This window comes from Nicotiana sylvestris, chromosome 3 (genome assembly GCF_000393655.2).
Source record: "Nicotiana sylvestris chromosome 3, ASM39365v2, whole genome shotgun sequence".
Classification (NCBI taxonomy): Eukaryota; Viridiplantae; Streptophyta; class Magnoliopsida; order Solanales; family Solanaceae; genus Nicotiana; species Nicotiana sylvestris.
The window spans coordinates 156,722,571-156,747,851 of NC_091059.1; the positions used below are offsets into that span (position 1 = coordinate 156,722,571).

General features: G+C 37.7%; 1 protein-coding gene across 1 annotated transcript; it reads left to right on the forward strand.

Annotated features, from left to right (window-relative positions):
• The first annotated feature begins 312 nt into the window (after positions 1 to 312).
• On the forward strand, positions 313 to 807 carry LOC104220973 (auxin-responsive protein SAUR20). The gene has a single exon (XM_009771947.2). It carries the CDS (start codon positions 313 to 315, stop codon positions 805 to 807), a length of 495 nt encoding a protein of 164 aa, XP_009770249.2.
• Positions 808 to 25,281: the final 24,474 nt, after the last annotated feature.

The following is a 25,281-nucleotide window of genomic DNA, read 5'->3' on the forward strand; positions in this document are numbered from 1 at the left end:
TGTTTCCCCCGTCCTTTTTATGGCCTTTGCTATCTTCATCATTAGTAACACTTCTCCAAATAAGCTAAAGGTCAGATATATTTCTCTCAATAGACTTTTTCCCCTTAGTTTGAATTCTACAAAGGGATGAACAATCCAACTAGGATAAAAATGAGGTCTATGCTCAATTTATCTTATGATAGAGGTTGAAAGTTGAAACCAAAATAGAAATTTTTTCTTCTTCTGTTCTTAAATCCTTTTCTTTGTTTGAAACCGCAAAGAATATTTGTTAGTTGTTTGTTTAAATATATATAGAGGGGAATGAATAGTGAAATGGGAAAGGGAAAAGAGAAGCAGTCCAACTCATCTATACTTAAGAAGTTGGAGAAATATCTATCAATGAATAAATTTAGTGGAACCATTTTGTCAAAGAGCAAATCATGGCATGGCACCACAACAAATATTAAGAGCAAAGTGGCTCCAGATGGCTGTTTTTGGGTGTATGTTGGGCCTGAAAAAGAGAGATTTGTGATAAAGACAAAGTATGCAAACCATCCAATGTTCAAGATGTTGCTTGAAGATGCTGAAAAAGAGTATGGTTATAATTATAGCCAAGGCCCTATTTGTTTACCTTGTGATGTTGATCACTTCTACAAAGTGTTGGCTGAAATTGGCAGAAGCAAAGAGATTCAATCTTTAGGGTGTGGATCATGTAGTCCCTTATTTAGTCCTGGTAAGCGTTTGGGTAATAGCCAAATGGCTAAAGGTTATGGTTCTTATAGGGTTCTTACTCCTCCAAGATTGCTCAAGCTCAACTCTTTTCATTAGTCTATCGAGAAATGAAGTCCGTGAAAACTATAAGAAATCATAATTCAGGTTTAGATAAATATTAGTAGAGGTGTGTGTAGGTTGACTTGAACATCATTATTGCTATATAAAAAAATATATGTTAATAGCAATATTTGTTTAGAAGTCTCTTTTTCTTTGTTTTTAGGTTTCTCTTTGTATGTGGAGTTTGTAAACCTCACTTCTTTGTGGGATACATCTGTGGAGTCAATTATATCGATGGGTTATCAAAACTGTTTTGTTTGAAGATAAAAGCTGAGTAAAGAAAGCAGTTTCTTGGCCCATTTTAATTTGATCTTATAGACATATTATGGCAGAGATGTATAGATGTTTACATGCAGAAAATTGCCTGTGACTTGCGAGTCTTAAAATATATTGTGCAACAAATAATTGGTGTTTGGTTAATTTTCCTACCTCGTTTTTGTATGTTTGATGTGTCTATATAAAAGTCTTCTATCTTCTTTTTTTTCTCCTTCACTTGCATATAGAAAGTCTTCTTTTGAATTTTGATGTTGTCTAAAAAAAATTCCTTAGGCAGATGGCCACTTAATTTAATTTCACCAGCACATCTATCAATGATCAACTGATTCTTGAAATTATCATAACCGCACGCACTCAAGGTTAATGTATTTACATTCTCAAACCTGCTAAAATTAACCAAAATTGTGTTAAGGAAGACATATCTGACTCAGATTCTTACACCTAGTTTTGATAATATCCTTTTTCCATAGTAGTCAGAAATTTTGGAAAAGAGGTGATTGTTACTTGTTACTTGTTACTTGTTAGGTGCTTGTAATGCAATGAGCTAGCCACTAGAACTATATAGAAAACAGTCTAGTAGTGTTTATTTAAACATGTTTGGGTGGGATATATGAGTCAACGGAAATGGCTATTTTTGCTACCATAATAATGACAATTGACAACTAAAGGGGGCAAAAGATAGTGAGAGGGCATATGTTACTAACTTTTGAATTTTGATAAACATAAGGACTCTCATGATCTTTTGCCCAAATTCAAATTGTGTCTTTTGGTGGTCTTTTAACACCAAAAAGAGAGAAAATGAGACCAATAAGCTTTGAAATAATTAATGCACATAAAAAAGGTGTATCATATTTGGAAAGTCTCACGTCCTTCTCTACATAATTGCAGCCTACACAATGTTTTAGTTAGAAAATTATTTTATATAGTAATATAGGAATAGTTTTGGAGAGTGATTAAGACCTTAAAAGCTGACTATAGTGACTCCTATTCTATGACTTGGCTTGTACATGTTTTAATGTACAAAGGAAACGTGCAGCTGACAGAACATATAGTTAGTTACTAAACTTCTATGAATTATATGTAACTAGTTAAACTGTCCGCGGTTCGTGCAGTCGTGAATATATATATATATATATATATATATATATATATATATATATATATCCATACCCTCTTTTCTATGAAAATAAATTAAACGTTTATAAAATGATATACATTGGAATTAATCATAATATTAATTATTTAGAGCAGATACTACTATATTTATCTGGTTTCCTTCTCGATTGTATACTGTTACTGTGTCTAATATTTGAAATTTTAAATTTTAAACAATGTTGAAATACTAATTTGTATTTACTAATTTTAAAAGAAAAGAAGAAGAAATATATTTTCTTGAATTTTTCAAATTTTGTATTCTTGAATTTATATAATATCATAAAATACAAAAAAGAATATTACTATACAAATTCAATGAAAGCTAAAATTACGTTGAAGTTAAAAGTTGTAAATAATTGAAGAGAAATATTATATTTAAAAATAAATAGTTGTATTTTAATGATATTATACCAATTCGACAATACTAAACATAAAAGTCAATATAAGTATTAATTTTAATACCTTGTTATAGCATTTTTTGATTCGCGGAGAGAGAGGATGTATTGTCGAATGAGAATACAAAAAAGGAGGTTAAAATCTGGTTATTGTATAACTCAATAGTACTTTTTTAAAATTATTTTTGTATCTTTTTCTTTTGTATTTGATTCTCAAAAAATGAACGCGACATTTACTTGTGACACTAAAGCAATAAAAATAAAAACCCTCAAAAAGGGCATAGTGCGCCTGCAGTTCGTGTGTGTATGTTATTTCACTTGTTTGTTTCTTCCAACTTTCAATTTTTAAGTAAATAAACTTTAATTTACAGATAAATGGATTATATGATTGTTTCATATTGATCACATTCATTCACATAAATATAAATTACATCAAAAGTGGGGAAGAGTATTCATCAAAAATCACCAAAACATACTTTCCTTTACTTATTTAGATCCTTCTACAACTCTAATACACCAATATTTTTTTCTATAGATACAAAGAGTAGAAAGGATTAAAGAGAAAAACGAAGACACTGGAGTGAGACCATATAAGCACATAGTGAAAATCTAAACAACACATCATTCACAGCGTTAGAAGGCTAAATGCATAGAGAGAACATGTACCATTTTGAGTAAATCTGGCTCTGATCACGCCCAACTATGCCTTATAAAAAGGACTAAGCGGTCGTTGTAAATATAATCAGGTTTACAAGTCCGGAGTCAAATCCCACAGAGAACTAAAGTTTAGCTACAACTGTTCAATCACCAAGAAGACAAGTTTGAACAATTCCTAAGTTATAAATATTAAGATTCTTATATCTAATTAACTAAATAATTAAAGTAGTAGATTACCAACTAAAGATACTACGGGTTGGAGAAAAAATTAAGTAGGTCTAGAGTTATAATTTTTCTAATTGTCGAAATCCTTCCCGCTATGTCTTTTATTATTTCGCCTAAGTATTCTCTACCGATCATGAGCCCTCTGAGTGTCGTAATTCTTTCCCGAGTAACTACCATAATTTACTACACATATTCTCCCGAATTACACTAGCTGACCTTAAATACGGCTTACTTGAATCGCACCAAGGTTTCGTTATCCCTAATCCCACTTTTAAACCCTCCGTATTAATCCCTCATATACGTAGGTATGATGTTGTTCAACAACTACCTAAATATGCACTTTCTCCCAAGTAATACACACTAAATAGGCACAGTCGATTGAGAGCTCTTTAACCAACCATAATATAAACGTAGTTGAACAAATAGAGAAACCCAACGGCTCAATTATATAAAAACATAACAAGAATTTATCCTACAAAAGGTTCTATCAAAACCCTAGATAACAAATTAGCTATTCATAATAGTATGCAAAACTACAATACTAGAATTCATAACCAATAATAGAAGTAGATGTAGAAAGAGGGGAAAATGTGGAGTTGAATCCTTCTCCTCCTTGCTCCTAGCGTGTTCTTGCCTCCCTAAAGTCTTCTCTCCCTTCAAAGTGGTGATTTAGGATGTATTATATGACCTAGGGTTGATGAGGGACGGAAATTTTCAATCCAACTTCGGATAAGAGAGCTGGAGGGCGCGTCAACTTTCTTGCAGCGCGCGAACTTGGACGCGGACTCAGCTTTTGCAATTTTCCAGTTCGCGAAGCGATCCGTGCCTTCGCTTCGTTGTTTTGTTCTTTCATTTTTCTCCTTTTTCGCGTCAGTTTTCGTGCCACGCACGAAATTGGACGAGCTCCCAATTCTTTCCTTCTCTTCTTTTTGTGTTGAATTGTCATCTTTTGATCATTTATCATCCAAACTTGTTCCTACACATAAGAAATACATAATGAGTATATTTCACTTCAAAAATTATGTAAACTCTCGCGACTCACCCACGATTTAATTTGCAAATTTACTCAAAAATATGCATTTTTCATCATTTATCAGCACCCCACACTTAAACTTTTGCTCGTCTTCGAGCAACATAAAATTAAGCGCATAGACAAGAAATACCTTTCAAAACATACCCAAGCATCACACCAATAACAATGGAATGCTTAGAACTTAACAAATGTACTCTTCATACTCTCCTCATTTTTAGACCAATGCCAAGACTATTTAAAATATTTGTGTGACTCTCTAACATCCTAGCCTCAAAAATTGGCTCTACTACATTCCTATTTATGACTCGCTTCTTGTGCAAACTAAAGATACGAGTTCCTTACTAATCTGTTGTAAAGCATGTTCCCTCACCAATAAACAAAGAGAGTAATCAGTCCGCACACTCAAATATGAATTCAAGTGTAATTTAAGGACTTACAGAATGAAATTCACTCACTCTTGCAAAGAAACTCATGTTCCCCAAAGCTTGTATCATAAGCTTTCCCCTAATATAAGTCTCTACTAATTTAAGCTTGCAAAGTCTAGGAACAATTAGGTCTTCATTAGTTGTAATGTAGGCTAAGAGACGGGTAGGATAGAAATGAATAATAGTGACTTCCTAGGCAATTTTAATACAATACACTTTAACTTTTAAGCGCATCCTCTTAGTGATCACGCTACGACACCGTAAATAATGTAGCTCATTGACTTTAAGCACATCTACATAAGCATTAGCGCATATCAAAGTGAATTGGAGGGATTTTTTTTAATTATTTTGTATTTTCTTTTTCTTTCTTTTTGTTTCAAAATCTTTTCAACACCCTCCATATATTGGTATTTCCAGCTAGTGGCTCTCTCAATATACGCATGCACCTTTTGGCCTTTCTAAGGTTCCACTCAAAAACTACCCAATCTTTTTTCCTTCTCTTTTAGTGACTTAAGTGCTTTCGGAGGTAAAGGTTCAACTAGCTTTAATTAAGAATAACAGGGATTCGTCTTGTAATGTGGGTACCAAAATAAAAGGTTTACAGGCTCAATTGAGCTAACAAAGGATAATTTTTATCGCTGGTAGGCAAACAGACTAAAGGATCAATTAAAGAAACGCCTATATCATTTCCTAAAATCACAAGACTTAATCATTCGCTTTGACTCACACACGGAGCAAGTTCTAGACTAACAAGGGATGGCATAGTGTACAACCAAAATCTCACCTCACACAATGCACATGACTTACTCAGGACGACTCAGACCCCACTCTCCAGTTAAAGCAACTAGCACAGTCATCATATAATTCAAACACTGGGAAGTAATAACATGAGTCAATAGACGAGCCCAAGCATCAAAATAAACACATATACTCTCAAGTCATATAGTCACAAGAATAAAGAAGAAAGTATTCAGTGTAAATGCGCCAGCTCTAAGCTCCAATATAAAACATGCCAAAAAACATGGATACTCAAGTTCTTCCTATTCCATTATCAGTTGAAAAAAAATCTTTTAGTAATTTTCTTTAGACTTTAAACCTTCAAGAAAACTATCTAGGAAGTCCATCGTTGGGAAAAGTCCAAAACCTTTTGAAAATTCTATTTAAAAAAATTACTACTCGGTTCAAAGAGTCATCCCTTGGAAAAGAACTGTGGTCATAAGAAAAACCAAGAGGGATTATTTCTACCTAATTATTTTTTTTCAACAAATATAAAATAACACAATTAAACTAGCATAGGAATCCACCCAAACAGTCTCTCCACACCACACTTAAAATTGTGCATTGTCTTCAATGCACACCCATAAATACAAGAGGGTAAAAGAAACTCCCTGGTAGGCCATAGGCTGAGGCACTAGCGGCTCATAGGGTACTCAGACTTCTTCCAGTCTTGGTCCTTCGTGCGGGTACCTCACACTTAGTTCCAACCATCTGGTTTGCTATTGCATCCTTCCAATAGCTTTTCTTTTCATGCTCCTAGAAAATCAAAAATCGACACTACAAATATAATAAAATTAAAAATAAATAAATAAGTAAATAAAAGACAGCAGTAAAACTGGATTGCCTCCAAACAAGCACTTGATTTAACGTCACGGCACTACGCGAATCACTTTTTGCCTCCACCTTGAGCTTATGAACTGAACCCTAAGTTTTGATTCAAGCTTATGATTATTCTCCTGGGGTGGTGGAACTAATTTGACTGGCCCAATAAAATAATTTAGTATTCTGCACTTCTTGGCCTTTAGATGAGGTGTGTAATCCTGATTTTCTGGCAAGAAAAGTTTCAGAATGTAGGCACCTTGTTCCTCGTCCCTTGACTCCTCAAGTGGCTCGGATGACTCTATTTCTATATCATCATCCAAACACAACGTTAAAAAATACTTGGAGTGTGGACCAATGCGCTCAACTGCATGAACATCGGGACTGTCAGCATCCTCAACACCAATGGTACTAGAGTCAACTAAATATGTATCCTCAATATCCTTGGTTGACTCTAGTATCTCTTCTACAACATCGACATCCTCAAAATCTAGTTCGATTGATTGTTGGCGTTCTACTCTGGACTTCTCCACTAGCACCTCAATTTCTGTATCTAATTCACGCTTTTCTAGGATACTATTCACAATATTGGCTTATTGAGCATTAAAATCTTCAACTAGTTGACTCACTTGAACCTTCAAGTTGTGAATAGTTTCCTCTTGCCTTTCTATCTGTAATTGTAATTTACTATTTTGCTCCACAAGGCACTTTAACATATCATTTTGTTCCACAAGGCACTTTAGCATATCCTTGATCTCTTTCTGGTCATCATCAATGGGTGTTTTATTCCTATTAACTTCACAAGAAAAAGAAGAACCATCAAAGTAAGGGGTTGGGGGAAGATAAGAAATATAAGCACAACCATGAAAGTGACCATCTTGACCACCACACATATCACACACATTCCACACATAAGATTGAGTTGGTGCACATAACTCGCTCTCGGGAATATTTTGATAATTTTTCTAAGGGTGGTTTCCTCCACTATATGCATAAGTAGGATCAAAAGTAGAGTTACCAACATCAAAAGTATCATAATTCCAAAATGCCATATTTTTAAAATCAACAAGTAACACAAAAATAAAAATAAAAAATAAAAAAATCAAATACAAAGAAGAAAAAGTTCAAACTTGAAACCTAGCAATATGTACACCTACAGCTACACCGTTAGTTCCCCCACAACGGCGCCAAAATTTGATCACGCCCAACTATGTCTTATAAAAAGGACTAAGCGGTCGCTGCAAATATAATCCGATTTATAAGTCCGGAGTCGAATCCCACAGAGAACTAGGGTTTAGCTACAACGGTTCACTATCACCAAGAAGACAAGTTTGAACAATTCCTAAGTTATAAATATTAAGATTCTTATATATAATTAAATAAATAGTTAAAGTAGTAGATTACCAACTAAAGATACTACAGGTTGGAGAAAAGATTAACGAGGTCTAGAGCTATGATTTCCTCAATTGACGGAATCCTTCCTGCAATGTCTTCTATAATTTCACCTAAGTATTCTCTACCGATCATGAGCGCTCCGAGTGTCGTAATTCTCTCCCGAGTAACTACCACAATTTACTAGACATATTCTCCTGAATTACGCTAGTTAGACTTAAATACGGCTCACTCGGATCGCACCAAGGTTTCGTTATCCCTAATCTCACCTTTAAACCCTCCGTATTGATCCCTCATATACGTTAGGTGTGATGTTGTTCAACAACTACCTAAATATGCACCCTCTCCTGAGTAATACACATTAAATAGGCATAGTCGATTGAGAGCTCTTCAACCAACCATAATAATAACGTAATTGAATAAATAGAGAAAATACTATGACAAATCTATATTGACGTAACAAGAAAGTCATCCTTCAATAGGTTCCATCAAAACCCTAGATAACAAATTAGCTATTCATAATAGTATGCAAAACTACAATACTAGAATTCATAATCAATAATAGAAACAGAGGAAGAAAGAGGGGAAAACGTGGAGTTGAATCCTTCTCCTCCTTGCTCCTAGCGTGTTCTTGCCTCCCTAAAGTCTTCTATCCCTTCAAAGTGGTGTTTTATGCTGTATTTATATGACATAGGGTTAATGAGGGGCGGAAGTTTTCAATCCAACTTCGGATAGGAGAGCTAGAGGGCGCGTCAACTATCGTGCAGCGCGCGAACTTGGACATGGACTCAGCTTTTGCAATTTTTCTGTTCGTGAAGCGATCCGTGCCTTCGCTTTGCGGTTTCATGTTTTCATTTTTCTCCTTTTTCACGTCCGTTTTCGTGCCACGCACGAAATTGGACGAGCTCCCAATTTTTCCTTCTCTTCTTTTTGTGTTGAATTGTCATCTTTTGATCATTTATCATCCAAACTCGTTCCTACACATAAGAAACACATAATGAGTATATTTCACTTCAAAAACCATGTAAACTCTAGCGACTCGCACAAGATTTAATATGCAAATATACTTAAAAATATGCACTTTTCATCATTTATCAGGCTCCATTTAAGCACTATTTCAATCGAATGTCCATTCTGATTTGGAAACATAATAAAAGGATTGCTAATGAAAAAAGAAAAAAAAGGAATTTAATGCAGGTACTCACGAAGTCAAAGATCAACCAAACGGCTGGCCTTGCCTCATTCTTGAAGCTACATTCTCTTCCTTAATCGACCTTCCCTACTTCAATCGACCTATACTTCATCCTACCTACTGAAACCATCTTCTTTCTTAGCCTTCGTCTTAGCTTTCGGCTTAGGATTCTTCTTAACCAACTCATCCTTCTCCGACATCTTACTGACTTTCCCCCTCACCCTTTTTTAAAAGGTTAAATTCATCAAGCACTGCATGAGATCTTTCTCACATAGTAATTCAGGCCATGGAAGAAAATTAAGGAAAAGTATAAAGAAATTTGAAATTGCAAAAAAAAAAAAAAAAAAAAATTAAGGTAAAAAAATAATTTTTTTTGCGGGGGAGGGGGTGGAGGGTTAGTAGAGTGGGTAGTAACGGAAAAATTAGAATTTGAAAAAAAAAAACTTTTTTGGAGAAGGGGTAGGGTGGGTTGGTGAGGGGGGAAGGTTGAGAAGAAGTTTTGGAAAATATTTTCTCTTCTCTTGATAAGGAAAATATTTTCCTCCAATTGGAGAAAAATGAGTTCATAAGAAAAATATTTTCCAAAATATTTAAGTCAATCAAACATAGAAAAATTGAAAAATATTTTCCTTCATACTAAACACACCCGTAATGTTCAATTTCATAGTGATGCTGCACAATAGTTGGGGAAAATTCCAATTGATGGGGAGAAGAGAATATAATGTTGGGGTTAAGTCGTGAAATTTTGGTTTCAACCCTCGAGAATTTTGAAAGACGCCTTTTCTAACTTGTAACTGAATCTTTTCAGATTTAATAATTGAATTTATTGTGTTTAAATTCCTAAAAAATTGAGATAATAGATAAATACATTTTTTAATCAATAAGAGATGTCACATCACTCCTTAAGGTCCCTCATTATAAATCTATATCTATATATAAAGGAGGGAATAGAAAAGGTGACTTGGCATCTCTCTTTGGCCAATAAACTCATTTATCTTTTTTTCTCATTTTTTTTTTGCTTTTCTGCTCACTCTTTGCTTCTTTTTCCCTTTTCTTAATTGTTTGTCAATTATTTTTATGTGGATATATTCAAGAGTTATGACTACATTAAAGAGTTATAATAGTGAGGTAAGAAAGAGTCACACCGTTTATTCAGAAAACTAATAAATAAATAATCATTATATGTTCAACATTTATGTTTATAATAACTGTCATATATCTTTCCTATTCATAACCCCAAGAGGCCAAGAATGTATAAATTTATGAAACATTATTGTGTTTTCTCATACTCAGTTCATCACTTGATTGATCAGATTGTATGTTATCTTTATAAAGTTATAATCCAACAAATGGGTCTCGAAAACTCGGATAACTAGAGCTGAATCTTGTGTTTGTATTTTGCAATGCAAGAACATAAGAGAAGTTATACATATAGAGCAGAATAACTATGTAAAAATAATTATACATATAATTATGTTTTCCTGATACTGTCTACCTAAATGAAATGACTATTACACGTATCATCAAGCTAATCTTTTTAATTTGCTTTTTTTTTTTTATCTAGGTTATTTAATTTGTAAGTTTCCTTTAAATATTATTATTATTATTATTATTATTATTATTATTATTACCTATGTAAAGTCTTCATATCTTTTGTTGAATGAAACATGAGATTATTAGAGTAACCTAGAAAATATTTGCATCACAAAAGTTCTTTTATAAATTGTCTGGCAAATTTGTTAATTGTTTATCTTTCTTTGTCTTTTGTAGAATTAACTTATTTAGTTATAATATGGAGGAAACATCAAATGGATTGCCATGTTTGTGTTTTCACTAATATTGTTTTATTCTTTGAGTTATGTTATTATTGTATTACTTTTTGACGAATAATAAGAAATTACTAGAGAAACTTGAAAAATATTTCCATCACAATTTTTTTTTAAAAAGTTGTCTGAGATAATAATCTATGTGATTGGTTGTTAAAAGTTTATCTTTTTGTTCTTCTTCTTTTGTAGTATCAACTACTTGTCACGATCTCGGTTCGCCCTCTGTGAACCATCGTGACGGCACCTAGTCTCTACGACTAGGTAAGCCTAACAATGCAGAAAATAAACTAATTTACGGAAGAAATAATTAAAAATCGAAATAGTGAAATAAAACAGTATTTTAAAGTGTCGCTTGGCATACACAATAACAACTCTCGAAACTAATAATATTTCCCAAAACGCGAAATCTCATTATCACAAGCCTTTGAATGTCTACAAGCATCTAACTCCAGAATATCTAACAAGGAAACAAAAGTACATTAGGGCTAATACAAAAAGGGAGAGTAGAAAGGGACTCTTCGGTCTGCGGACGCGACAGATATACCTCGGAGTCTTTACAAGCTCCTCGTCTCAAGCGTGATAAGTTCGAGTGGAAGTACCTGGATCTGCAAATGAAAAACATGCTCAGAAAGGGCATGAGTACACCACATCGGTACTCAGTAAGTGCCAAGCCTAACCTCGGTCGGGTAGTGACGAGGAAGGTCAGGGTCCTACTGAGGTTAAATAGAATATAAGATTCAACAGTATAGAACAAAAACAGTATAAGGAAGTACAACGGTAAAAGTAGCACAGGATATAAAGGACAGCAACAACTACTACATAGGCAAAGTAAACGCACGAAGAAATACAACTCAGCACAAAACAACCGGGGATCTCCCAGGATACCGTCATATAGTCCCAAATATAAATATCCAATGGATCTCCTGGGATACCATCCCGTAGTCCAACTCATAATGCGAGGGGATATCGCGGAATACCGATCCGTAGTCCCAAATGTAAATACTCAGTACATGGGGAATCTACCGGGTGCAGTCCCGTAGTTCCAATGTAAACGTGCAAGGGGGTCTCCTGAAATACCGTTTCGTAGTCCCAAAGTAAACATACAGGGGGATCTCCTGGAATACCGTCCTATAGTCCCAAAGTAAACACACATCAACAACAAGAAAAATACACAGTGCAATTCAAGTTCCATATCAAGGTAAAACAAGTATTTCTAACCTAGCATGTTGCACGTAATCCAAATAAGGCAGTTTGAGCAAGTAAGGCAATTAAGTCAATTAGGCATGCTTTCCTAAGCTAAAAAACAGACTTAAATTTGCAAGTAGTATAAACAGGAAAAAGGTACATCATTGTAAGTACTTAATGAAAAATCGGATTTTCAACATTTAGCTCAAGTACGCACTCGTCATCTCACGTACAAGGTATTTCAATTATCAATAATACCAAATCCTAAGGGGAGTTTCCTCCACACAAGGTTAGGCAAGCCACTTACCTCGAATCGGCTCAAAGTCAACCCGAAACCACGTTTTTACCATGAGTACGCGAATCCAAATGGCTCAAATCTATTCAATTCAATTGCATAATGTAAATAACACTTCAAGTAACTGATTCTACAAATAAATTCTAAGCTAATACGTGAAATTAGGTAAAATAACCAAAACGCCCCTCGAGCCCACGCCTTGAAATTGGGTGAAATTTACATTTACAGAATCCTCATACTCTCACGAGTCTATACATAATAAGAACACTAAAATCAGAGTTCAATTGACCCCTCAAATACCCATTTTAAGGTCCCTTAATCTCAAGTCCTAATTATCCATTTTGCACTGATTTTTCCCAAATTTTTCACCACTAGTTAGACCTTTAATCATATATAAACGAGTTATGAAGTTAAAAATATTACCTCCAAGTGATTCCCCTTTGGTTTCTTCAAAAATCTCCCTCAAAAGTTTCAATCTCGTTCAAAAATGGTGGAAAAATGAAGAAGGGTCGCGTATGGGCTATTTAAATACTGCCCAGATATTCCTTCTTCGCGAACGCGGAAGGACCCTCGCGATCGCGAAGTACAACTTCACTTTGATCCATCTTCCTTCATCGCAAACACGATTCATAGGCCGCAAACGCGATGCAACATTTCATCCAGCTTCACGAATGCGAAGCATTAAAACTCCTCCCAACCTAGCTCCTCTTCGCGAACGCGAAGAAGGAAACCATAACTGGGCAGCTGCAACTTTTTTGCAATTCCAACAAGTTCCAAAATGATCCGTTGAGCATCCGAAACACATCCGAGGCCCCCGGGACCTCAACCAAACATGCCAACCAATCCTAAAACAACATTCAAACTTGTTACAATTTTCGGAGCGCTCAAAACAACATCAAAACACCAATTTAGTATCGGATTCAAGCCTAAGAACTTCAAAACTCTCAAAATACGCTTTCGATTAAAAAGTCTATCAACCCTCGTCCGAATGACCCAAAATTTTGCATACACGTCACATTCAACACTACAGAGCTACTCCAACTTCCGGAATTTCATTCCGACCCTTGGATCAAAATCTCACTATCAAACTGGAAACTTCAAAAATTCAATTTTCGGCATTTCAAGCCTAAATTAGCTACGGACCTCCAAAACACAATCCGAACACGCTCCTAAATCCGAAATCACCCAACGGAGCTAACGGAACCATTGGAATTCCATTCCGAGGTCGTCTTTACACTGTTCCGATTACGATCAAATTTTCAAAACTGAAGCTATTATTTACGGGATAAGTGTATCAAAACTCTCCGAAACTCCAAATAAACCCTCCCGGTAACTCACAATAGTAGAAACAAACATGGGGAAAGCAGTTAATAGGGGATCGAGGCATAAATTCTTAAAATGATCGGTCGGGTCGTTACATCCTCCCATACTTAAACATTCGTTCGTCCTCGAACGAGCATAGAGACATACCTGAAATAGCAAAAAGATGAGGGTAACGGCTGCACATATCCTGCTCGGTTTCCTAGGTCGCCTCCTCGACCGGCTGACCCCACCATTGAACCTTTACTGATGCAATGTTCTTTGACCTCAGCTTTCTAACCTGCCTGTCCAATATTGTCACTGTCTCCTCAACATAAGATAGATCCTTGTCCAACTGGACTGGACTGAAATCCAACACGTGCGATGGATCACTGTGATACCTCTGGAGCATCAAAACATGAAATATCGGATGAACTCTTGCCAAGTTGGGAGGTAAGGCAAGCTCATAATCAACATCCCCAACACACCGCAATATCTCAAAAGGGACAATAAACATCGAACTCAACTTCACTTTCTTCCCAAATCTCATAACGCCCTTCATAGGCGAAACCCGAAGTAGAACCCGCTCTCCAACCATATAGGAAACACCACAAACCTTCCGGTCCACGTAACTCTTCTGTCTAGACTGTGCTGTATGGAGTCTATCCTGAATCACCTTAACCTTATCCAAAGCATCTTGAACCAAGTATGTGCCCAATAATCTAGCCTCACCCAGCTCAAACCAACCCACCGGGGATCTACACCGCCTACCATATAAAGCCGCATACGATACCATCTGAATGCGGGACTGATAGCTGTTGTTTTAGGCAAACTCCGCCAATGGCAAGAACTGATCCCAAGACCCTCCAAACTCAATCACACACGCACGGAGTATATCCTAAAGAATCTGAATAGTGTGCTCGGACTGTCCATTCGTCTGAGGTGAAATGTTGTACTCAACTCCACCCGAGTACCCAACTCATACTGTACGGACCTCTAGAACCATGATGTGAATTAAGTACCCCTATCTGAAATGATAGAAATTGGAATACCATGCAGACGAACAATCTCCCGGATATAAATCTCCATTAACCGCTCCGAAAAATAAGTAGTACACATAGGAATGAAATGTGCGGACTTGGTCAGTCGATCCACAATCACCCAAATAGCATAGAACTTTCTCAAAGTCCGTGGGTGCCCAACTACAAAGCCCATGGTGATCCGCTCCCACTTCGACTCCGGGATCACTATTTTCTGAAGCAACCCACTCGGTCTCTGGTACTCATACTTCACCTACTGACAGTTGAGGCACCGAGCTACAAATCTAACTATATATTTCTTCATCCGCCTCCACCAATAGTATTGTCTCAAGTCCTGATACATCTTCACGACACCCGGATGAATAGAATACCGCGAACTATGGGCCTCCTCTAGAATCAACTCCCAAAGTCCATCAACATTGGGTACACATATCTGACCCTGCATCCTTAGTACCCCGTCATCACTAATAGTCACATCTCTGGCATCACCATACTGAACCTTATCCTTGAGGACAAGCAAATGAGGGTCGTCATATTGACGATTCCTGACACGATCAAATAAGGAATACCGAGAAACCACGCAAGCTAGAACCCGACTGGGCTCCGAAAGATCCAATCTCACAAACTGGCTGGCTAAGGCCTGAACATCCATCGCCATAGGCCTCTCCGATGCTGGTAAATAAGCCAAACTCTCTTTCCGGCGACTCAAGGCATCGGCCACCACATCGACCTTGCCCGGGTGATACAAAAATAGTGATATCATAGTCCTTTAGCAACTCTAACCACCTCTTCTGGCGCAAATTTAGATCCTTTTGCTTGAACAGGTGCTGCAAACTCCAATAATCAGTATAAATCTCACAAAGCATACCATACAAATAATGATGCCAGATCTTTAAGGCGTGAACAATGGCAGCTAACTCAAGGTCATGGACAGGATAATTCTTCTCGTGTACCTTCAACTGTCTGGATGCGTAGGCAATCACCCTACCATCCTGTATCAACACCACTCCAAGGTCAATCCTCGAGGCATCACAATAGACGGTATAAGACCTCCGAACTTGTAGGCAATATCAAAATTGGGGCAGTAGTTAGAGTTGTCTTGAGCTTCTGAAAGCTCGCCTCACACACTTTTGTCCACTGGAATGGATCACCCTTCTGGGTCAACCTGGTCAAAGGGGTTGCAATCGATGAAAACCCCTCAACAAAATGACGGTAATAACCTGCCAAGCCAAGAAAACTGCAGATCTCTATAGCTAAGGATGGTCTGGGCCAACTCCGCACTGCCTCTACTTTCTTCGGTTCCACCTGAATACCCTCACTCGACACCACGTGGCCTAAGAATGCCATGGAATCCAACCAAAACTCACATTTTGAGAACTTTGCATATAAGTTTTTTTCCCTCAGAGTCTGGAGCACTGTCCTTAGGTGCTCCTCATGATCTTCCCGACTCCGGGAATACACTAGAATATCATCAATAAAGACAATGATGAATAAGTCAAGATATGTCCGGATCACGTTGTGCATCAAATACATAAAGGTTGATGGGGCATTGGTCAGCCCAAATGACATAACAAAGAACTCGTAATGACCATACCGAGTCCTGAAAGCAGTCTTTGGGATATCTGGCTCCCGAATCTTCAACTGATAGTAACCTAAGCGCAAGTCAATCTTAGAAAACACCTGTGTGCCCTGAAGCTGTCCAAACAGATCATCAATACAAGGCAAAGGATAACGTTTTTCACTGTAACTTTGTTCAACTGGCGATAATCAATACACATACGCATAGAACCATCCTTTTTCTTCACAAACAAGACAGGAGCATCCCAAGGTGATACACTGGGCCTAATAAAACCCTTATCAAGCAATTCTTATAACTGATCCTTCAACTCCTTCAACTCAGGGAAAGCCATATGATATGGAGGAATAGAAATAGGCTGAGTACCCGGCAATAGATCAATGCCAAAATCAATATCTCTATCAGGCGGCATGCTCGGAAGATCAGCTGAAAACACATTAGAAAAATCTCGTACTACTAGGACTGAATCAACTGAAGGGGTATCAATATTGACATCTCTCACATAAGCTAAATATGTGTCGCACCCCTTCTCAACCATTCGCTAAGCCTTAAGGAAAGAAATAACTCTACTGGGAATGTGATATAAAGTACCCCTCCACTCAACACGCGGTACACCTGGCATAGCCAGCTTCACTGTTTTGGCGTGACAATCAAGAATAGAATAATGGGGAGACAACCAGTCCAAGCCCAAGATAATATCAAAATCTACCATGTTGAGTAACAATAAATCAGCTATAGTCTCAAAACTACTAAGAGCAACCAAACACGACCGATAAACGCGGTCCACAACAAAAGAATCTCCCACAGGAGTAGAAACATAAATAGGGGAACTCAAAGAATCCCGAGATACACTCAAATGTGGAGCAAAATAAGAAGATGCATAAGAGTAAGTGGATCCTGGATCGAATAGAACCGATGCATCTCTATGACAAACCAGTATAATACCTGTGATGACAGAACTGGAGGCAACAACCTTGGTACAGGTAGGAAGGGCATAGTATCTGGCCTGCCCCCCCCCTAAGGAGACCTCTACCTCTCCGACCTCCACCTTTAGCTGGTTGAGCAGGTGGGGTAGCAACTGGAGCTGTAACTATAGCCTAAGAACTCTGGGGGGCACGCTATGGTTGAGAAGTCTGTGGAGGTGCACCCCTCCTAAGTCTGCACCCCTCCTAAGTCTGGGGAAATCCCTCGCCATATAGCGTGTATCACCATACTCAAAATAAGCTCTAGGATGACGTGGTAGTTGTGACTGGCTCGGTCCAGGTCTGCTGGACTGACCACTGAAAGCACCCTGCGTAGGAGGCGCACTAGATACTGAAGGTGTATAATAAGGCTCTTGAGGCCTAGGATGAACTGGAATAACACTGGCTGTTGGAAGAGCTGAATGAACGGGGCGACCCATATAACCGCCACCATGACAACCTACAGCTCGGGCACGGGCACCAGAATAATGGCCTGACTCTCGAGACTTCTTGGCCTCCCTCTCCTCTCTTTCCCTAGCATGCATACCCCCAATCCTTCTAGCAATGCTCACCACCTGCTGATAAGAAATATCCATCTCCAACTCCCGAGCCATGCTAGACCTGATGCTAGGAATAAGCCCCTTAATAAACCGGTGAACTCTCTTGCGAATAGTAGAAACCAAGGCTGGGACATGTCTAGCCAAGCTAGTGTAATGGATAGCATACTCCGAGATAGTTATAGTACCCTGGCGCAAATGCTCAAACTCTAGGCGTCATGTGTCCCTGAGGCTCCGACGAACAAACTCTCTCAGGAACATATCTGAAAACTGTGTCCAAGTTAGTGAAGTTGCCTCATCCGGGTTGTCTAACTCATAGGTGCACCACCACTTATAGGCGGCTCCTCAAAGCTGGAAGGCAGTGAAAGAAACCCCACTCGATCCTGATATACCCATAGTGCGGAGTATGCGGTGACACTTCTCCAGAAATCCCAAGGCATCATCTGAGGCTAACCCACTGAATACATGAGGATCATACTTCTTGAACCTCTCAAGTCTTCACTGCTCATCCTCTAAAGCCACTGCCATGGCCTCGGGCTGACCTGGGACTACAGGATGTATAGGAATAATCTTTGGGACCTGATTGACATGCACTCGCTGCTCAAGAGTGCGGGCGGCGGGAGTGTATGCTCCTCCCCCAGCCTGAGATATGGCTACAGCAAGGGGAAGCAATCCTACCTGAGCCAAAGTGGTGTACATGCTCATGAACTACGCAAGAGTCTCTTGAAGAGCTGGAGTAGTAGTAGTAGTTGGCGTATCAGGTGCCTGAACTCTGGGTGGAACTGCTGGTGGTACCTTGGTGGTAGCTCGTGCGGGTGCTCCGGATGCACCACGAGAACTTCCTCGGCCTCTACCCCGGCCCCGACCCCGGCCCCAGCCTCTGACGGTTGTAGTAAGGGGCGCGGGTGCCTGATCATATCAGATAGCACGTGTCCTCACCATCTATGAGAGAATAGAAAACGGAAGTTTAGAATTGTGATATTAAAATCTTGAACGACAAGGAAATCAAATGAAGTGAAATTTTCCTAACAGTTACATAGCCTCTCATAGATAAGTACAGACGTCTCTGTATCGATTAGCGAGACTCTAATAAATCGGTTTGTGATTCATGACTCCTATGAACCTAGGGCTCTGATACAAACTTGTCACGACCTCGGTTCACCCTCTGTGAACCATCGTGACGGTACCTAGTCTCTACGACTAGGTAAGCCGAACAATGCGAAAAATAAACTAATTTGCGGAAGAAATAATTAAAAACCAAAATAGTGAAATAAAACAGTATTCTAAAGTGCCGCTTAGCACACACAATAACAACTCTCGAAACTAATAACATTTCCCAAAACTCGGAATCTCATGATCACAAGCCTTTGAATGTCTACAAGCATCTAACTCCAGAATATCTAACAAGGAAACGAAAGTACAGAAGGGCTAATACAAAAAGAGAGAGTATAAAGGGACTCTTCGGTCTGCAGACGCGGCAGATATACCTCGGAGTCTCTACATGTGCCTCGTCTCAAGTGTGATAAGTCTGAGTGGAAGTACATGGATCCGCACATAAAAACATGCGTAGAAAGGGCATGAGTACACCACAGTGGTACTTAGTAAGTGCCAAGCCTAACCTCGGTCAGGTAGTGATGAGGAAGGTCAGGGCCCTACTGAGGTTAAATAAAATATAAGGTTCAACAGTGTAGAACAAAAACAGTATAAGTAAGTACAACGGTAAAAGTAGCACAGGATATAAAGTACAGCAACAACTACTACAGAGGCAAAGTAAACACTGGAAGATATACAATTCAGAACAAAGATAACAACCGGGGATCTCCCAGGATACCGTCCCGTAGTCCAACTCATAATGCGAGGGGATCTTGCGGAATACCGATCCGTAGTCCCAAATATAAATACTCAGTACATAGGGAATCTACCGGGTGCAGTCTCGTAGTTCCAATGTAAACGTGCAGGGGGGTCTCCTGAAATACCGTTCCGTAGTCCCAAAGTAAACATACAGGGGGATCTCATGGAATATCATCCCATAGTCCCAAAGTAAACACATATCAACAACAAGAATAATACACAGTGCAATTCAAGTTCCATATCAAGGTAAAACAAGTATTTCTAACCTAGCATGTTGTACGTAATCCAAATAAGGCAGTTTGAGCAAGTAAGGCAATTAAGTCAATTCGGCATGCTTTCCTAAGGTAATAAAAGGCTTAAATTTGCAAGTAGTATAAACAGGAAAAAAGGACATCATTGTAAGTACTTAATGAAAAACCAAATTTTCAACATTTAGCTCAAGTACGCACTCGTCACCTCATGTACAAGGTATTTCAATTATCAATAATACCAAATCCTAATGGGAGTTTCCCCCACACAAGGTTAGGCAAGCCACTTACCTCGAGCCGGCTCAAAGTCAACCTGAAACTACGTTCTTGTCACGAGTACTCGACTCCAAATGGCCCAAATTTATTCAATTCAATTACATAATGTAAATAACACTTCAAGTAACTGATTCTACAAATAAATTCTAACCTAATACGCGAAATTAGGTAAAATAACCAAATCGTCCCTCGGGCCCATACCTCGGAATCGGGTGAAATTTATATTTTCAAAATCCTCATACTCTCACGAGTCTATACATAACAAGTGTCACACCTCCTTTTTACCAACCCCGGAGGGTATAAGGGAGTTTTTTCCAATTTAAGTGACAGTCGAAATGAGATTATTTATTTAAAATTCAGAGTCGCCACTTGGGATGATTTATGGTATCCCAAGTCACCGGTTTAGAATCCCGAATCGAGGAAAGATTGACTCTGTATTACAGTCTGCGAACATAAACATTCTGGTAAGGAATTCTGTTAACCCGGGAGAAGGTGTTAGGCATTCCCGGGTTCCGTGGTTCTAGCACGATCTCTCAACTGTTATTATTGGCCTAATTATCTGATTTTAAAATACTTTTAAACCTATGTGCATTTTTATCTTTAAACCGCTTTTAATTATTTTAAGAAAATTTTCAACGTCATCTAAAACACGTCTTTGGACCATGCCACATGAAATGTACCCGCAGTCCGAGACATATTTTGTTTAACGTTGTTGAGATTTGGATTTGGGTCACATGAAATGCGCACCCGAGTTTAGGAAGCTAATATTATTAAAATAACGCGCCTAAATCAACTACGTATTTTAGTTTTGTGAGGGCCATGTAAAATTTGCTAAATGGTACGCCTCGAATTCTAAGAATTTTAAAGGAAATAATTAAATGAGGGCCACACATTTGAGATTTTATTTGGCGTGGCGCACCTCAATTCTGTTTTAAAAAGGTATTCAAAATGAAGTTCGGAGGGCCATAAACAATTTATGTCGCCTAATATAGCACACATCCAATCTATTTTTGACAAACCCAATACATTAACAAAAGAAAATTTGTGGAGCTTCTACCCATTTAAATAAAATCTTAATCCTACTAACTAATTGGTAAACATCGAACTAAAGAGGCATTTAACCCAAAATTCAAGTTCCGGTTATTTTGAACCTGGGCCCAATGAGCCCAGTATGGTTGCAAGACAACAGCATTACAAAGCTTTATATTAAAATCCGCTCAGGCCCAAAAGACGAGCATTGGTGAGATGCGCACCAAATGGAAGCTAGGGGTGGGCAGTTCGAACCCAAACAAATACGAAAATGGCATTTAGAGACTTTTTTTTAAAATAAAAAAAGAAGATACTGATAATGGCCATATTCTACACAGGATAAATCACTAATTATGCATGGAGATTCGTCATTCAAAACAACCGCAAATAGCTTCAACCGACAGGAATTGTACTGAATTATCTAAACATTTATCAATTTTGCATACATACATCAAATAATCAATTAGTGATTATACAGATTTTCTAGAGCACGAACTTCATTCTTTACTGAATGTGAAATCAGACAATAGCTTGGCATGGTTACTATTCTAAATTCTAACCTTAGATCACAATTGACCTTCTAACATCAGACTCAAAATTTAAAACTAACATTTTCCGCCGAGACATCACTAGAACCTACCTTCCCTTATGTGATCGAACGTGATAATAAGCCTCTTGAAAATCAATATTATGCTAATATATAGCCTACAATTAATCCCTAATAGTTCTCATGCTTCAGGAATGATAAGAATTCAACTATTATAACCAAAATATATTTCTAACAAACTACTAAAAGGGCAATACCAATTCTGTATCTACAACAGGAGTAACATCTGTGTGACTTCAGTAATCGAAGAATCCATTTAAGCTGAATAGCTACTACTAAATCTAACTAACAATATCCATACATTGTACACATTAGATGCATAGGAACTTAACATTAGTATTTAGCATGATAAGCTAAGATTTACATAGAGAAGAAGATTTGAATATCAAGCTTAACACATAACCAGCACACACGACTGAATATCAAACTTCCAACTTCCTTTTTTCATTTCACGTTCAACTTGAAGATCACATTATGCAGGTTTCAGAGCATGTACCTGGAATTTGCACAAAGAAGAATATAGGTGAACAGTCGGCAAATAAATAGCAGCAGATGACAGTCCTAGATTCAACTAATTGAGCAGTGAAATCAACTCATAAAACCAATGAAATAGTAGAAAATTTAAGGAAGGAAAACAACTCTAAACTAGTGAAAATGAACTATACTGCAATAATTTCAACCCAAGACTCAAACAGCAAAACAATTTTCAAACCATTTCTTGCCCACAATTAAACCCAGATTCAGCAAGTAGGACCATAAAATCAACTCAAAAACCCAATGGAATGGTGACCCTCAACAAACTTGAACCACAACAACTTCTTAAAACCCAATGTCAATCCATTTCAAATCATAAAACCTGTAGTTATTGTTTTCAGAAATTGAAAAAAAAAATCACTGATGAAGTTCAATAGAACAGTCTTTTTCACTAAAAATTTTAGTCGTTTCTCTTTTTTGTTTTTTTTCTTTCTAGTTCTGCCTTGAAAGACAAGAAAATGTGCCTTTATAGGCAAGAAAATAGGGCAGCCCTAAGGGTCAGATTTTGCCCATCAATCCTTTCTTAATTTTCATTTTTGCTACATGGTCCTTAAATTACTGCCTTGCTTGCCAAGTAAGGCTCTTTTACAGCTTCTAGGAAACTTCCTAGGTAGTTATTTGAGAGATTCCTTATACCATTTCCTAAATTAGCCCTTAGACCCTTTGTTTTTACCCTTAAATCCAAACCGGGTCAACTGACCAAACTAATGGGTCTGCAGAACCAAGTTAAATCCCCACCAATGCCCCTTTTAGGGCTTTTGAATTTTTAGAAGCCCAATTAAAATCAAACAAGGAATCCTACTTTAAGAACTAGCCCAAAATTCCCAAAAGAAAAGCCCCGGAAACCCCTTTAAAAATGCACTCAAAATGAAAAGAAAAATGAATTAATTAACCTAACAATATAATAGGAAATTAACTAGGTTATAGGCCTAATTATATTAAATAGGTGATTAAACAGATGATGAAAATGAGAACAGTAATCATGATATTAACACAAAGGAACTAAACAAACAAAACAGGATTGAAGAACTGACTAAAGCAATCAGAGAATCAGGCTTTCACAAAGAAGAAGAAGAGAAAGAAGAAACAGAAAACGAAACAAAGGACGGAACACAACTTGAACTCAGAAGGTCTAAGCGAATTTCAACCAGACTAAAGAAAATGGAAGGAGGAGGATAATAAAACAATGAAGGAAAGAAAAACACAAGAGGGGAATAGGAACTTACCAAATCAAAACTCGAAACCTATCGGAGACCAATGACTTAACCAAACTAATGTCGATCATTTGTTCTTTGCCAAGAACAACTGAACAACATTAATTTTGTCGAGTCCAACCTTCAAAGCTTGAAAGAATAACACTTCATGTTCGTGCATGCTACCAGGTCTAACAAAAAACTGACTTTGAACTTTTGAGGGTCGACCTCCGATTTAAGATTTGAGATGCTCTGGCGAGATTTAAGGGAAATGGAGTGGGGATTTGGAACGAGGAGGGCTTGGGGTTATGGGGTGTTACTTTGGTGGTGTTTGGAGCCGACGTCGCCGGGCTAGAAGCGGTAGGGAAGGATGGCGGAAGAATAGGGTTCTTGAGGGGTCTCTGAGAAGTGTGAGGTGAGAGACGATGAGGGGGGAGGGGCAGCATTCGAACATTAATATACTAAACAACCCCCACTTCCAGGTCGTCTGATCAAACAAATTCAACGGCCCAGATCGAGGGCCTTCAGAACGGGGTCGTTTGACCAAGTGGGAATCAGACTGGGTATTGGGAGAGGGTCTGGGCCGAAATTGGGGCGGTTTGAGGGCAAAATCAATTGGGCCTGGGGAATTTAAATAGATATGGCCCAATTAAGACTCCTTTCTATTTCACTTCAATTTTCTTTTATTCATTTCTCTTTTTTAATTCCTTCTTCTTCTTTTTTCAAAATCAAAAATAAAACTTAAATTAAAATTGAAAATCAAATTAACCTATAAAATTGTATTAATTAACTCATAATTACCATAATTAATTAAAAACCAAATTAAAGGAAAACTACCAAAATTCAAAACTAAAATTAAAAGTGTGAAAATAAATTATTTTTGTGATTTTTCCATTTCTATGGGACAATTAAATTACTAATTAATTTTAAAATGCAAGATTAAATCCTAAATGCGAATGCCACATATTTTGTATTTTTCATTAATTAAATAAAGATAAACATGCATAGACAAATGCAGACAGTAACAAAATATGCTACAAAATTCACGAAATTGCAAACAATGGAAGCTCACAGCTGCCCCTTTTTGCTCGGAAATACAAAGAGGTTTTGTGCAAAGATTAAGTGAGCGGATACGAGCGATTTTTGCCCGTTTGAATACTCTGTGGGAAGAATTTTGAAAGATTTGACCGCACTTTGCTTTCGAGGTTGCCTACATATCCTTGGCTATAAAGGAATCAAGTCAGTGTAGTTCGGGAAGTTTCGGTAGCTGGGACTACCATGAAGCTGTAATTTCACTGTTGCTGCTACTACTACTGCTTACTGAACTCCTTATTACACCATGACAAAATAAAATAAGCTAGCCTAAACTATGATCTATGCATTACAAAAATCCTATCTATATCTTCAAACTTGATCTTGTGGTTCCTGTTGCTTTGTTGATTTGCATTCTTCAGATGTAGTTCCTTTGTTGCTGACTTGGATTGTGACTTGAGATATTTTCCTTTTTCTACAGGTGGGTGCCTGATTGGTGAACTTGACCCATCTTCCTTCGAATATTGCTACTTTCCCTTCGTTCTTCAGGTGGCTCCTGATTACCAGCACTTAAATTGCTTTGTTCTGCAGGTGGGCGCCTGATTTCCAACACTT